Below are 15,289 nucleotides of genomic sequence, written 5' to 3' on the forward strand. Positions count from 1 at the left end.
GGATGTAAATTTTACTTGATTTTATTTTTCCACTGAATATAGGTATGCAGCTATATTAGCAAATAAAGACATTTTTGAGGTGATGTTCCTAGTTGGGTAATGACAAATGTAAAATTTTTAATTAAAAAATAAGGGGGGGAAGGTAACTGATTCTGATACATATTGATTAATACCATTCTTCAAGTAGCTTCACTGAAATCAGTGGAATGATTTGCATTGAGGAGCATCTTTCCCCTCAAGTGAGAGAGAAACTGGCTTTAAAGAGTGTTTATTATGTAATACAATCATACTTGTACAGTAATAGTCAGTCACGTGAATGAGAGAGTAAATGTTCTGCAACAAAACTGAAGTGAAATAGAAACATGGACTTCTCTGAGCAGTGCAACATTTCGGTAGAAAATTAACTTACATTTGTGTTCATGTGCTTAATAGCAGTTTTTATGCAGCAGAAGAATGCTTAAGCCTAGAATGGCACAAAAATATTTTCAAATAGTTTTCAGTTTTTCCCAGTAGACACCATATTCTTTTGAGAGGAAACTATTGATCATAGTACAGAGAAAACTTGGATTTTTCTTTTTAATTAGTAAACAACCACATCTTTTCTAGAAGAAAGGAGAACAAAACAAAATAAAAACCAATCCCCCCCATTACCACTACAAAAAACAACACACCAAATAATCCAGGATTTTTTTTTTGTCACAGTTAAAACATTTAATGACAAAAGTAGGGTTTGCAACAATAAATCAACAGAGCAGGTCCCACTTTTTTCAGAATGGAACAAAATTATTTTTACATTTTTGAGAATTTCTGAGGAGTTAATTACAACATATATCTGTAAGTATGGATTTTGGCATATAATAGCAAACCCACCTTTAAGATCACTTGTTTAGAGAGCACATTTTGTTAATATTGTCATGTGAATGCACTATTTTTGCTAGCCAGAAAAGTAGCCTTTTAAGACAGATTTTGCAGTACACCAGTCTCAAGTCCAACAATACACGATCTTTATTCTTTGCAGAACTTTAAAAAGGTAATGTAATAAGGAAACTATTAATCTTGTTACATTTTACAAATACATTCTTTAATATGAAACATTAACCTGAATTACTGTATATTTTATGTACACAAATATCTAATACTAGTGTTGTATACTACAGCTAAGTTCCAGGAGGGAAGTGTAATGTTGTAAAGTTTATCTGCAGTATGGGATGTCAGCACACTTTCTTGAAATCTTCCTAAGTGCCACCACATCTAGTAGTTTACTGAATACCATGAATGAAACAGAATGCAAATGAATCTCTTTTCTTCTCTTAAATGCATTGAGTTATTCAAACTCAACTAGTTAATGGTACTAAAACATACATATTAAACAACAACAGTTTAATCTGTGAAAAAGGGATCTGGAATTTAGCAGTGTGCCTGTGACCTGATCTGCCCAGGAGATGTTCAAACCTGTAGCCTCCTCAAGCACCATGGATTGTTATCTAAACTGAAATAACTCATCCTCCCCAAGTATATCTGACCTATGGTTTAAACTTCTCTTCCAAATTATTTATAACCTTTGAATAAAAGCTAGATAGCAACACTTCAAATCCTATTCTTTCTTCTTTAGTGGAACTACTTTTATGATTGTAGTTCTCACTACTGAATTTTCATTAACATATGACTCTCGTTTTCATACTGATTACTCATGATCTCAATTTCATCAGGTAGCAAAATCATTGAGAGTACAGTTAAAAAAAAGTAAGTATAGCTGTGGGGCTATAAAATTGCAGTGTAGACGTTTGGGCTCAGGCTGGAGCCTAGTCTCTGGGACCATGCCTGCTTGTAGTGTCCCAGGGCTCAGGCTCCGGACCGAGCTTGAAGGTCTACACTGCAGCTGTATAACCCCACAACCTGAGCCCTGCAAGCTCGAGTCAGCTGACACGGGCCAGCTGCAAACGTTTTATTGCAGATTAAACATACCCTAAGAGAGGGGAATGGATAAAGACATCTGCTTTGCTGTCAGAACTGTACTGTACATCTGAAAAAGATTCTAATGACACATTAAAAAAAAACGCCCAAAACTAACCCTACATTTTGTTTTGTTTAATTCCCAATATGAGACTGCTTTTCCCTTGCTGGTCTCTAATAAGAGCCCTATTTATTAAAATGTTTCTTATTGTGCTTGTGAGGCTACAGATTCTTTCAAGGCAAGCATTAGTCAGAAGTAGCTCAAGTGGTGCTTGGGGCCTCACGCTTTAGTGGCCCTGTTCTGACTTGCAGCTTATGTCTGGCCAAATTCTTTCCCAGCTGGCAGCTTGGGATGGGACAGTTCTCAAGGTTGTCCTTGATGTGATCCTACAGTGCTAAACAGATGATAAACATGCTCCCTCCTCTGAACAACTTCCACTCTGCAATTAAAAAACTTTGTACAAAATAGCAGAATTAAAAATATACACCTACAAACTATACATTTCACTAGATGACTTCTGTAGGTTGACTTAGAATGTCTTCACAAGTAAATTCAGTCCCCTTTTTGTAATATTGATATTTCCAAGAGATATTATTTCCTTTTTAGTTACTTTTCTTTCTTCCCTCCACCCCATATACTGCCTTATTATTAGATTCTAAACTCTTTAAAATGTCATTAATAATGCAAAATCTTATTCTGCATTGACCATGAAAACTACAGTATATTCAGATTACACTGGCTGTCTGGCCCATTAGTAAGAGGGGAACAGAAAATTTTGAAGATGCATGCAGCTTAGGACCAATGTACTACAGCTGAGGACTGAAAGCTTAGCTAGCATTTTATGTTTATGTACTCTTGGTGAAATCAAGTATACCTTCTTGTACTGCCTTCACATTTTAATCCTGTGAATAAATAACTTGAGAATTTCTGAAGGAAAATGAGGGAAACAGATGTCTGTTAAGGAAGACAACAGATCAAAAATAGTTTAGTTAATCAATCTGCAATGGAAAGGTATTTTTCCAGGCTATTTTATGTTAACAATATTTTCTGTGTAAAGTTTATGAAAAACTGGTAGCTTGGAAAGTTTGTTTTCAAACTTTCATTTATAAAGGCCCTAGTCAGAGAAATCATAGTTAAAAAGAAACCACACAAAGACTGCTCAATTCCAGGCTGTGGTAATGAGGCTCAACCATTTTGTGTGTACAGAGTTAAAAATCAGATTTTTCTTGGATCTTAAAATCTCAAGTTTACATTCTTCATATTTTATTATACAATCCAAAATCAATCTGGAAAGTACCACAGGGATATTCTCAAAAGGCAGCATGGGTAGCAGGGTCACATCTGGAAGTCAAATTTGCACTTCTGAATGCGGCTACAAAAATTCCTACTGAGTGGCAGAAATGATCAGGTCGGCTCTTTCACATAACAAATCAGTCTGCTTCCCACTACAGGGTCATCATCCAGGATGCATAATTCCAACGTTCAAATTCACTAGCACTATACAAAAGGGAAAAAAATATGTAATCATTGTTGGGATTTTATTTCTTTACAGGAACACCTCTTGTAGCCAATTTAATACTTCTTCGTGCGTGACACCAGAAAAAATAAGATGGTGCTTATCTTGATCAGTTTCTCATTTGGTCCAGTTTCCATGTTTTTTAAAAACACCTACAATAACTTAAATACAAAATAAAGGTTGGGGATACAGCAGCATTGCTTAGCGAAATTACCATAAAAATGTGGGAATGCAACATTTTTCCTGTATGTTAACTGAATAATGCATCTTCACTGAATTGGAAGGAGAAAGCAGGTGAAAGTTTGGATCTTCAGTAAAAATTGCTGAACCTAGCTTTTCAGTTCCTCTTGGGAAGATCTCTGTGTTAGGCAGTATCTCAACATTTGTGCTTCATGGCAAGCTGAAAAAGAACGAGAGAGAAAAAGTTATACTATTTGCAATTATAGCCATTCCTGGCTAAAGCAACTAATCTGGATTAGAGATGGGCTGTACATGGAATCCTCCAAATAAACTATTTTCCAGTGGAAAGGTTGTTGAAAGCCAGACCTGAAACGAGATCCAAGTTTTAGACCAGATTAGCCTTTCCTTGTTTTCCATTCTACTATTCAGTGGGGAAGGGATTTGGCTGCTTTCTTAGAACCCAGCTCTATGGGGGCTCCATGCATCAGTTCTCCGTGAAGGGAGAAGGAGCAGAGACTCACTAGTCTGAGCTGGGGGGCACACACATTTCTCCTCCAATCCAATAGAGGTTTCCTGTAAAAGACCACTAAGGCCTGAGGCTTAACTAGTCAAAACAAATTAGTCTTTTGGTCAAGCTGTTTCACAGATGTATGTACTCAGAGGTGAGCGCAAGCTGGCAAGAGCCGGTACGCCATGCCATACCAGACCAGCTTCCCCAGGCTGGCGATTTAAAGGGCCTGGGGCTCCCGATAGCGAGAAAGTTTGCCATCAGAGCCCAGCTGCAAGAGCCCCTGGGTAGCAGAGGCGACTCAGTTGGTGATTTAAAGTGCCCACAGAGATGGAGGAGGTTTTTTTGTATTTTTTTTAAATGAAGTAGCAATTTACTGGAAAATGTTCATTAGAAAGCACTGTCAATGGCCACTATCTTTTCTGGAAGCATCATGAATAATCATTTAGGAGAAGTACATTTCTTTAAGTGGCTTAGATAGTAAGCTCTTGCTATTTAATATCAATAGTTCGAAATAGACTGCAGACATACGAGAGGGAGCCCCTGGGGGTTGGGGGCTCACACTATGGAAAAGGGGATCCCTTGGCATTAAAAAGGTTGAGAACTAATCAGCTAGAGCTACTTTACAGGTGAGAAACAGTAAAAAAACAAAACAAAAATCTATTAGTTCCACTGGTAATTTGTCTTCTGACATAGACTTTGAACAGGTGACTAAGCTGTACTTTAAGGTTCCAGAAAGATTATTCCAATTCCTTATACCCCAATATTCACACAATCTTATTTCTTAAATGAATTTGACATGTAAGTATAATAATGATTAGTCGTATAAATATATAGCTGTGAAATAAACCAGTATGTAGTCATAGCATATTAATGGTGAAATTAATTACAAGTTTAAAATAATACAAATATGTGAGCCATTTCTTTGAAATGGGGCCTACGCCTAGAGAATGCTGCCAGGAAAAGCTTCCTAAATGGATACTCTAATTGGCTGCAACAAATGTTTGCAAATGTTAATTTGGTGCTTGTTTCTTCTAAAGTTAATGAACAGTAGTGTTCATTATCAGTATTCTGCCAAAGAAGCATTATTTTACCATTTAAAACACTGCATAATTAGATTCCTACTTTTCTCATTTGTTTTGGAATACTGAAATATGCAGGAATTTTTTAAAAAAATCACTTAATTCTTTATACAATGACTCAGCCCTGTGTACTGATTGTCCAACTATTTCAAAGTGTTTAATAATTAAACACGAATAAAAAATGACAAATTTACTTCTCCATTACATAAAAGCCCATCAAAAACAAACCCAAGAACTTTTTGCCAATTAAAAAAAAAGAAAGCAATTGAGCATCTACAAGCCAGTAGGTCACCTGGGTTAGCTGTCCTACACATTTTTACCAGACAATGTGAAGTGACGAGATTATCTGCAGAATTTTAATAAGCATCTTTCCTATTCTTTGTGGGGAATTTTAATTCATTCATAACCTTTACTTATTTTAAAGCAAGTTCTGCTTCAGTATAATTAATATTGAAAGAAAGCTGGTTACAAATAACTGATTTGGTCATACAGTGCAACTGGTATTAGAGCAGTTTGTGATGATGCCCTTTTCTAAGCAGGGGCATTCTGCCGTGACCAGTGGCTTTCCTTCATGCTCTCCCTCATATATTCCAGAGCAGAAGTAAGTAGAGTAGGCAGAGTCTCTGGCATCCACTCCGTGCTTCCGGCCACTGATGGAGAGAAAGGCCAGATTATCTTGTTGATTGCTAGCAGAGCTGAAGCAGCCATGCTATTCCTGAGTTAGTCTTCTCGTTGCCACCCAAAACGCCAACAGCAGATAGCTATGACCCAACATATGCTGCAGAACTGGAGGACTAACCCATTTGTCCAATATCCAAGAAAAGATTTGGAGTAGTGGTTCAGTGCTGGAGCTCTGCCCTTTACAGGAAAAGCAGAAGTGAAAAATGATCAACCCATTTTATTTTCTTTAACTGAAATCACTAATTTATTCTGGGAAGAGGCTTCATTTATTTACCTTCCTGAATGTGAACCAGAAGCACTTTTTCTATGCTTTGCCTTAATTAAAAAGAAAATAAATTCTATTGTAAATAACCCCATCATTTATCAAGTTTGCCAACTCCCTAACCATCACCCACCAAACATCTGTCACTGTCAAGACATGACACTGACAGCCAGGACACCTAGCAAAGCACAGTGGATCATATTAATCCAAGCACGAGGTCATTCATGATGTTTATCACTCAGTAAAGCTTGAGTAGCATGAACTTTTAGCCATCTAATTCCAGCATTACTTCCAAACAGGGATCAAAGAGACAGCCTTTGCAGAAAATACATTTAGTTACAATAGTGGGTGAAAGCAAGTGCAAGTGATTGGCTAGAAAATGAGGACTGGAAGTTCTCCAGAATTTTTTTTTCTGGCAAAGCTTTGTGTTGCAGGTGACTTTCCCTTCTCTCTCTCTCTCTCTCTCTCTCTCACACAACACAATACGTACACACACACACACACACTTTCTTCTAGATTTAAATATCATACTAGTATCTTTGAGCTGTGCAATACCAAGCACATTGTTCGCACGCAAAAGAAAAATATTCTATGTGAATTTATATTGCATATTTTAGTTCTGTGATTCCCAGAATGGGATTTTCCTTATGGGGCCTGTGGGAAACAAATAAAGCTGCCTTTTTGTCCACAGTAGGTCTTCATTTGTGGATTTGACAGAGTTCTAAGCAGACAGGATACGAAATCACTTAAATTACAAGATATTGTAGTGCTTTGAGAAATATTTTTAGCTCTTTAAAATGATTGTTCATGTGTTTAGCAGACATTTTAATATTATACGTACACATACCGTCTTCATGTATTAGTGAAAGCTGTTTACACCTTCATATAAGTGGACCAGAAATGTCGAGGTAGTTGTGGGTAGAAGTCAAGGGAAGGTGTAGTGGAAAGCATGTAGTGATATTTTAATGGGGGAATGTAAGATAAAGGGTTGCTTATCAAAGAAGGCCCTTTACTGCAGGTTTTACTGTACTAAGCAAACACAATATAGACAAAAAGAAAAGGAGTACTTGTGGCACCTTAGAGACTAACAAATTTATTAGAGCATAAGCTTTCGTGAGCTACAGCTCACTTCATCGGATGCATTTGGTGGAAAATACAGAGGGGAGATTGATATACACACACAGAGAACATGAAACAATGGGTTTATCATACACACTGTGAGGAGAGTGATCACTTAAGATAAGCCATCACCAGCAGCAGGGAAGGAAAGGAGGAAAACCTTTCATGGTGACAAGCAAGGTAGGCTAATTCCAGCAGTTAACAAGAATATCAGAGGAACAGTGGGGGGTGGGGTGGGAGGGAGAAATACCATGGGGAAATAGTTTTACTTTGTGTAATGACTCATCCATTCCCAGTCTCTATTCAAGCCTAAGTTAATTGTATCCAGTTTGCAAATTAATTCCAATTCAGCAGTCTCTCGTTGGAGTCTCTTTTTGAAGCTTTTTTGTTGAAGGATAGCCACTCTTAGGTCTGTAATCGAGTGACCAGAGAGATTGAAGTGTTCTCCAACTGGTTTTTGAATGTTATAATTCTTGACGTCTGATTTGTGTCCATTCATTCTTTTACGTAGAGACTGTCCAGCTTGATCAATGTACAGGGCAGAGGGGCATTGCTGGCACATGATGGCATATATCACATTGGTAGATGGGCAGGTGAACAAGCCTCTGATAGTGTGGCTGATGTGATTAGGCCCTATGATGGTATCCCCTGAATAGATATGTGGACAGAGTTGGCAACGGGCTTTGTTGCAAGGATAGGTTCCTGGGTTAGTGGTTCTGTTGTGTAGTGTGTGGTTGCTGGTGAGTATTTGCTTCAGATTAGGGGGCTGTCTGTAAGCAAGGACTGGCCTGTCTCCCAAGATCTGTGAGAGTGATGGGTCGGCCTTCAGGATAGGTTGTAGATCCTTGATGATGCATTGGAGAGGTTTTAGTTGGGGGCTGAAGGTGATGGCTAGCAGTGTTCTCGTTATTTTCTTTGTTGGGCCTGTCCTGTAGTAGGTGACTTCTGGGTACTCTTCTGGCTCTGTCAATCTGTTTCTTCACTTCAGGAGGTCGGTATTGTAGTTGTAGGAATGCATGATAGGGTATGTCCACATATCTATTCAGGGGACACCATCATAGGGCCTAATCACATCAGCCACACTATCAGAGGCTCGTTAACCTGCGCATCTACCAACGTGATATATGCCATCATATAAATATAAATAGCCTACCTTGCTTGTCACCATGAAAGGTTTTCCTCCTTTCCTCCCCTGCTGCTGGTGATGGCTTATCTTAAGTGATCACTCTCCTTACAGTGTGTATGATAAACCCATTGTTTCATGTTCTCTGTGTGTGTATATCAATCTCCCCTCTGTATTTTCCACCAAATGCATCCGATGAAGTGAGCTGTAGCTCACAAAAGCTTATGCTCTAATAAATTTGTTAGTCTCTAAGGTGACACAAGTACTCCTTTTCTTTTTGCGAATATAGACTAACACGGCTGCTACTCTGAAACCTGACAATATAGACAGTGGGTGTAGCTCTCAGAATAGTTTTGAGAGGCTAGAAATTCTACAGTATTCCTGGGCAATAAATGGTATTTTAAAAATAGAACAGTAGGAGCCATTAGGATATGACTGAGTGATATTACCTTGCTCCTAAGCCTGACATCTCTGTTTTTCTAATACACATTCAAATGCAAAGTGCACCATCACTCACTACAGAAACTACAGAACTGCCAGTTTCTGTTTGCTCCTTCACTTCTCCCTTGCTCAGTTCCTTGTTATTGGTTCTATTCAGCCTTTATTTTGTTTTGCTCTATTCTACAGCATCCTGACAACTTTGGTTGGAGGCTGCTGTAAACATAAATGTATTCATTTTAAAATGATTAACCTATGCTATTCCAAACACTTGGACTTCCACTCCAAACACTGAAGAAAACTATGGAGATGGTGGGCTTGAAAGAAAGAAAAGCTTCTGAGAAGCTATTACAAGATTTTTTGTGACAAGAGATTTCAGACTCTCCCTTCTCTAGTTAAACCTATGCTGCTTCCTCTCCCTTGCCACTGGCAATTTTCCCTATTCAGGTCAGGAATAACATTTGCAACATCAACCAGGCTACTTGAAATTCCATTATACACATCCTATTGACTTTTTAGGCATTCATCTAATGTTGTAGGCTATTCAATACTGCATCCAGTGTGCTAAAATGCTGATTAACAACTACTGAAAAAAACACTTGCTCAATGCATTGTCATTGAGTTGCTAAATTTAGTCTAAGAAACATGCAACTATTAATGTACACAGACTCTTAAATAACAAAACAATCCTGAACCAGGTTGCAGTGAACTAAAACGCCCAACAACTATCAGGTCTATATCTGATCTGAGAACATGAACTTACGGAAAAGTGAAACGCTGTAAACTTAATACTATCCACAACAGGATTTTCATGGTATATTTTCAGGTGTCTGTGCCTTAACTCCTTCTAAAAAAAGTAAATGCTTTTTTTTTTTTAATCAAGGAACTCCTTCTGGGCCCAGGTTACTGTGTGCACTGGATTATTTGAGTTTATTTCCAAGAACTGTAAACCCAGAAAGCTGCAGTATATAACCAAATCATTTGACTGTGATGGGGGCTTATAATGTCACTTAGTGTTACCTGCCACAATCTGTTCAAGTAACCTTGTAGAGATATCCATCAGCTGATGAATCGCGGTAACAGCTGCCAGGAGTTGTGGGGCCAAAAAATAGCTGTACATATCTGAAAGGGCTGATGACAATTCCTGCTTTAAGACAGTTCATACTTTAAGTTTCACAAGGAAGTGGTTGCATTTAATTTATGTTTGTATTGCATTGCATTTAATCTATGTTTGTATGTGTTTATTGTGTTTTTAACATATAACAAAGATACTTAGTGGTCTGGATATGAACTTTTTATATTTTGTATACACCTACATAAAACAAAAAAAAATAATGGCCACGATTTTCTCAAAGGGCTAGTGATTTTTGGTACCCAACTTGAGCCTGAAAAAGGCCTAATTTCAGAAAGTGCTGAGCACCTACCTTCTGAATAACAAGCAGCCTCTTTAAGGGGTCTCAAATTCTGCACCCCAAAATGATGAGTAAGTGAAAAATTGACTTGTGTATTTCATTGCACACTTTCAATGAGTGATAAGGACAGATGGATACATCACTGAAGGTTCTGTGCTATTTTCATTAGAATGGACTGAAACTGAAATCATATACTGACTTATCAAATTGTTGCCCAGTTATCTGAAATAGGGTGGTAAGGACCGACCGAGCAAATTCCGGGAGAGTGATCACTTTTGTTCAAGTCCACGGTGACCGTTTTAATGTGAATTGTCATGGTGAACTGTTGAAGCCTCCATTCAAAGACCGTTTGTGCCCTTTAATGTAAACCATTTCCAGTAATATTTTCCCTTGCTCGTTTCTTTATGTGGCAAATATCAGGGCTTCAACCCCCTCTTTCTTCCAGAGGATTTTGGGAGGGTTTGCAGGAACTGGGTAGTGATGCCCTGACTGAGAGGATGAATTCTGAACTGCAGCTCTCCATTTTTTAAGTGAGGGCTGTTGCAGTTCCCTGGTGTCCACAGTTGGGGGCAGAGAAAACAGGAGCCCAGATTTCAGCCTCCTGACACACTACCATCCAGGTCACCCAAACATACAGTACATCAATTCCCAGTGTCTCAATCGGACATATACGCCTACAACGAGGACAACTACAAATACCTCATACTAGTGCTATAGAAATAAATAAAATAAGCAGGGGGTTGAACTAGATGACCTCCTGAGGTCCCTTCCAACCCTGATATTCTATGATTCTATGAAAATAACCAACAACTTCTCATAATGGGCCCCTTCTTTCCCTCTCAAATTCATCTAATTCCCCTGCTACCAAATGTCTGTTCTTCCTCCATTTCATTCTATTTTCCTCTAAGGCTGTGTCCTACACTGTGCAATTGATGGGTTGGAGAAGAGTGTGAAGAACAGCACAGCTCCTGGCTGTTTCCTGTTCTCTTTCATCTTAGCAGTTACCCTGCTGCTGATGCCCATCCAGACTCTACTGTTCCTACTGCTGCAATTTAAAGTGAAGTACTACTGGCATCTAATCACTACATACATGGTAGGTTTAAAAAAAAAAAAAGGATATACTGTAATACAACAAGAAAAGGAGTACTTGTGGCACCTTAGAGACTAACAAATTTATTTGAGCGTAAGCTTTCATGAGCTAGAGCTCACTTCATCGGCATGCTTGTTGGGCCACCTTGGAGCTTGCCCTTAGGGAAGCTTCTTTTGCATCATTTTGGATTCCATATATGATGGTAAGTCTGTAGGACATCTCACTTAGTGCGAGAGTTGAGGGATCACTGGCAAAAAAGATGGAAGTCAGGCCACATATTTATAATATCAATCTCGCTCTCTCTCTTTTTTGAAAGCATGTGAATGCATGCATTGTGGGGTATGTGTGTGACATGGGGGGACCAACCACACTTATTAGATCCCCTCACAGAATTCTATATGGCAGTTTGAATTGGAGTGGGCTAAGACTTACAGTAGTCACTTTCTTTTACCCTCTTCCAACGCAATAAAAATGAGTAGCAGTCAGTATCTGCCAGGGGGAAGGACAGTGCTGCCGCTGAGACTTGACCGCTGGTGAGACTCTGGCTTCAATAATTCTTGCTAACTGGCACAAAGACGAATCTATTTCTCTGTAAGTGGATTCAATATTAGTGAACTCTGTCAGCTCCTGAGTGAGCAATAAACCAATTTTAGAATTTCAAAACACAGTTCGATGCAGGCACCCTTGCAACTCAACCCTGAAAAAGCACTTGGGGGAAGGAGGGGGTTAGTAACTCCTCTTGAACAGTAGAGACTCTTCCATAAACCCAAGCCTTAAATTCCATGTTTCTGAAGCATATACATGAATTTTATTCTGACAAGTAACTTACTGTATTACTCTAGAGAGTATATTATTAGGTAGTATTGACATCTGGCACACAGACACCCTCCAATCCCCATGCTTTTGGAAGGCATTTCTAAATGCAGAAAGCCTCCTTTACACTGCAGCTTAGTATCAATTTCTACCCCACTCCCTTGCAACAGTATTTCTAAGGTCGCTTTCGATTCTGGTAACGAACACAGTAGTTACCATGCTAGTATCAATCATATGACTTCTGCATACTTTCATCCCTGGCACATAATGTACTTTGCGAGATGGTGCAGTATCTTCAGTATCAAATGCTTAGCAGTGGTAAAGTAGATGCCCTGCTTAAGAGAATCAGATCAACTATAGTTACTCTTTAAGAAAAAAAGATTAGGATGAGAATGAAATAAATTACAACATGTACACTGCAATTCAAGACACATTTTGGGACACTATGAGGAATACAAATTTTTCAGAATTTTGCTAATGGGGCTAATGATATTCATGCACAAACAAGGAACTAAATGAAATTGAGCAAATTTGGCAACATATTTTATCACATTTAGTTCAAAGGTGAACCAAAATTTGCAAAATGAAACAAGTCATAACTGATGTGGGAGGAAAAATTCTGGGTTCCTGAAGGGTTCTTACTATACACTAATGTATAGAAATGAAAATCTAAACATTTATCTAGACAGGATAAAGAAAAGGAGTACCCGTGGCACCTTAGAGACTAACAAATTTAGACAGGATAGGTGCATTTGCTTATTAAAATAAAATAAATCAACCTTGTCTTCAAACTGAAAGTTCTGTAAAAGTTTTGTTTAATTATTTTTGAAAATTACCCTCCAACATTGAATACTGCTGCAGTCTGATGTCAGGTAGTCCCTCTCTCTTTCTCTCATGTGCTTTGGCCACTAGTTGCAGTCATATCTTACCACCCTGTGACATCCTAGAAGTACTTCTGAATGTATTTAAAGCCCCGATAGCTAGATTTGAATACAACAGCTAGATTGGGAGCCCGAGAAACTGCCAGATCAGAGAATTAGACCAGAAATTGCCAGATTAAGAAATGCGTACTGTTCAGCAGTGACTCTCTATCATCTATGAACAGCACAGGGTCTCTGTAGGCAGCACTATAAAAGATAAGCCCTTTCTAGCCTGCAGGGAAATCATATCTCCAGCAACAAGTAGTCATTTTTTAAAATCAGAATGAAAAAACTTATTCTTTTCCCATCTCAGTTTTAGGCTGAAATATGAAACAGACTAAAAGATATTGCTGAGATATCATTTGCAACTCCTCTCATGTTCACCTTATCATAAAATAGATGTTAAGATTACAAAATCTGTTCCTTTTTCATTTGAACATCAAAAAAGTAACCCTCATACTATAGCAAATGATATTGGTTACAACTCTCAGGATAAATCTCGGGACATCAGCTTGAAAGATGTGTGCATGGAATGGGGATGAAATAAATACTTAAACATTTTTGTTTCGATTTTGTAACATAGAAGTTACAACTAGTCAAGGGAAGCATTAGAACACCAGGAGAGAGAAATTATAAACCAGAATTTCCTTGTTATTGAGGGACAGTAGTGAGACAAAGGAATCACACACTTGTGAATCTTGGTGATCAACTGAAAAGTTCCCAGCAACTTGTACCTCCTGCAGAGGAGGGTCAACAAACATGAAACACCATTTTGAGCTACTGTGATCCCCATTCCACTAAGAATCTTACCTTGTGTGCAGTTTCTGCAAACTGCTGGGCACTGTTTTTCATATCCTCTGTCTTTTCTTCTGTCCGACCTAACCTTTCGCCACGCTCATTCAAAGCCTGACTTGCCTTCTGTACTGCACTGGTCACGCTGTCTGCTGCTGAATGAAGTATGCTGTTTCCTGAAATGCCAGATGTATCATTAGCAACTGAATGTTAACACACAGTGCAGCATAAAAAAATGTGAAAAAATTACCAGATTTTTCTTCTAAATATTAAAAGAAGTTATTTTCACCCCTTAATTTAGTCACTCTAGAATAGCATGTCTGATAATCCATCCCAACTACATTACATCTAGTTACATGAATCCTCAGCTAATCTGGGTTTGGTTGTCTTAAACCTGACTACCAACATGATTTTGTCCCGAACAATATCATTAACAGATTATGACCAAACCACATTAAAACAATATAATTTAGGAACATAAGAAAGCGTTACTATGACTAATAGCTAAATGAACATGGCGTGCTACTGCTAGTGGCATGTTATCTTTTAAGTTACGGTACCGTATGATGGTAGTTCATCTCAGGATATTACCTGAGTAAGTCAATGGAACTGTTCACAGAAATTCACTACAGTAATGTAACAGCTCATCTTAAAATTCTATACAATATCTCTATTATGTAAGGTTATCTAATGCTGTACTTCTTGAGAGGCTAGAGTCTTGCAACTCTGAACAACACTTCCTCCTGGATCCCCTTGTCACCATATCAAGTTTATTATATTCAGAATAATGAATTTATCCTCTTTCCTCCAAATCGCTGTCTGCTTTCTCCCTTCTTTGCACTCTTTGCAGCTCCATGCCTTCGTCATGTCCTAAGTGCATAACCTCATTGTGATTCTTTTCTCTTTCCTTCATAGCCAGGCTTTCATTACATCCTGTTGCTTTTCTCCCATTCTCACCACCAAGAACTGTACTCTCCCTCTTTATTCTTATTGCTAAAACCCGCAGCCAAACCTGGCCATCTGTCATCTCACCTCTCCATATAAAATGGTGCTGCTGCAGTCATCTTTTATCTATTTGATCATGTCTTCTTCCCACCATGTCTTATCACAGCAAATTCAAGCATCACATTTATGGTTCTGCCCAAACTCATTCCATCTATGGTCTCTGTGATCATTTCTTCCTAGTCCCCATCTTCTCTGATTTAGCTCTGTTTACTGCCCCCTCCCCCGTTTCCTTTCTTATGTATAACTTTTCACTCTCTCATGCAATTCCATAAACTTGCAATAGCATTCCATTTCTTGTCCACTACCATCTCTACCTCCAAATCTTTAAAACTCCAGGCATTCTAGCTTGGTTTCCTCAATACAGGGTTCTATGCCCTCATGAACATACTAATTG

The 15,289-nt window shown here is 38.4% G+C and overlaps 1 protein-coding gene across 3 annotated transcripts in view; it reads right to left on the bottom strand.

The window, feature by feature from the left end:
• Positions 1-696: 696 nt before the first annotated feature.
• The window catches only part of STXBP6 (syntaxin binding protein 6), a 232,836-nt gene continuing 218,243 nt past the window's right edge, over positions 697-15,289 (bottom strand). Inside the window, exons 5-7 of one of the 3 annotated variants that reach the window (XR_006282047.1) lie at positions 13,909-14,066; positions 3,739-3,870; positions 697-3,703 (exon numbers count right to left, since the gene is read on the bottom strand). Coding sequence is in view for 2 of the 3 variants with exons in the window: in XM_038404259.2 (XP_038260187.1) it covers positions 3,847-3,870; positions 13,909-14,066 (182 nt within the window). In the remaining variant the exon portion in view is untranslated. Of the gene's footprint in view, positions 3,871-13,908; positions 14,067-15,289 lie in introns of all 3 variants that reach the window. The other 2 variants (XM_038404259.2, XM_043516494.1) reach the window with 2 other exon arrangements.

The sequence above is a fragment of the Dermochelys coriacea genome, chromosome 6, assembly GCF_009764565.3.
Source record: "Dermochelys coriacea isolate rDerCor1 chromosome 6, rDerCor1.pri.v4, whole genome shotgun sequence".
In the NCBI taxonomy this organism is placed as follows: Eukaryota; Metazoa; Chordata; order Testudines; family Dermochelyidae; genus Dermochelys; species Dermochelys coriacea.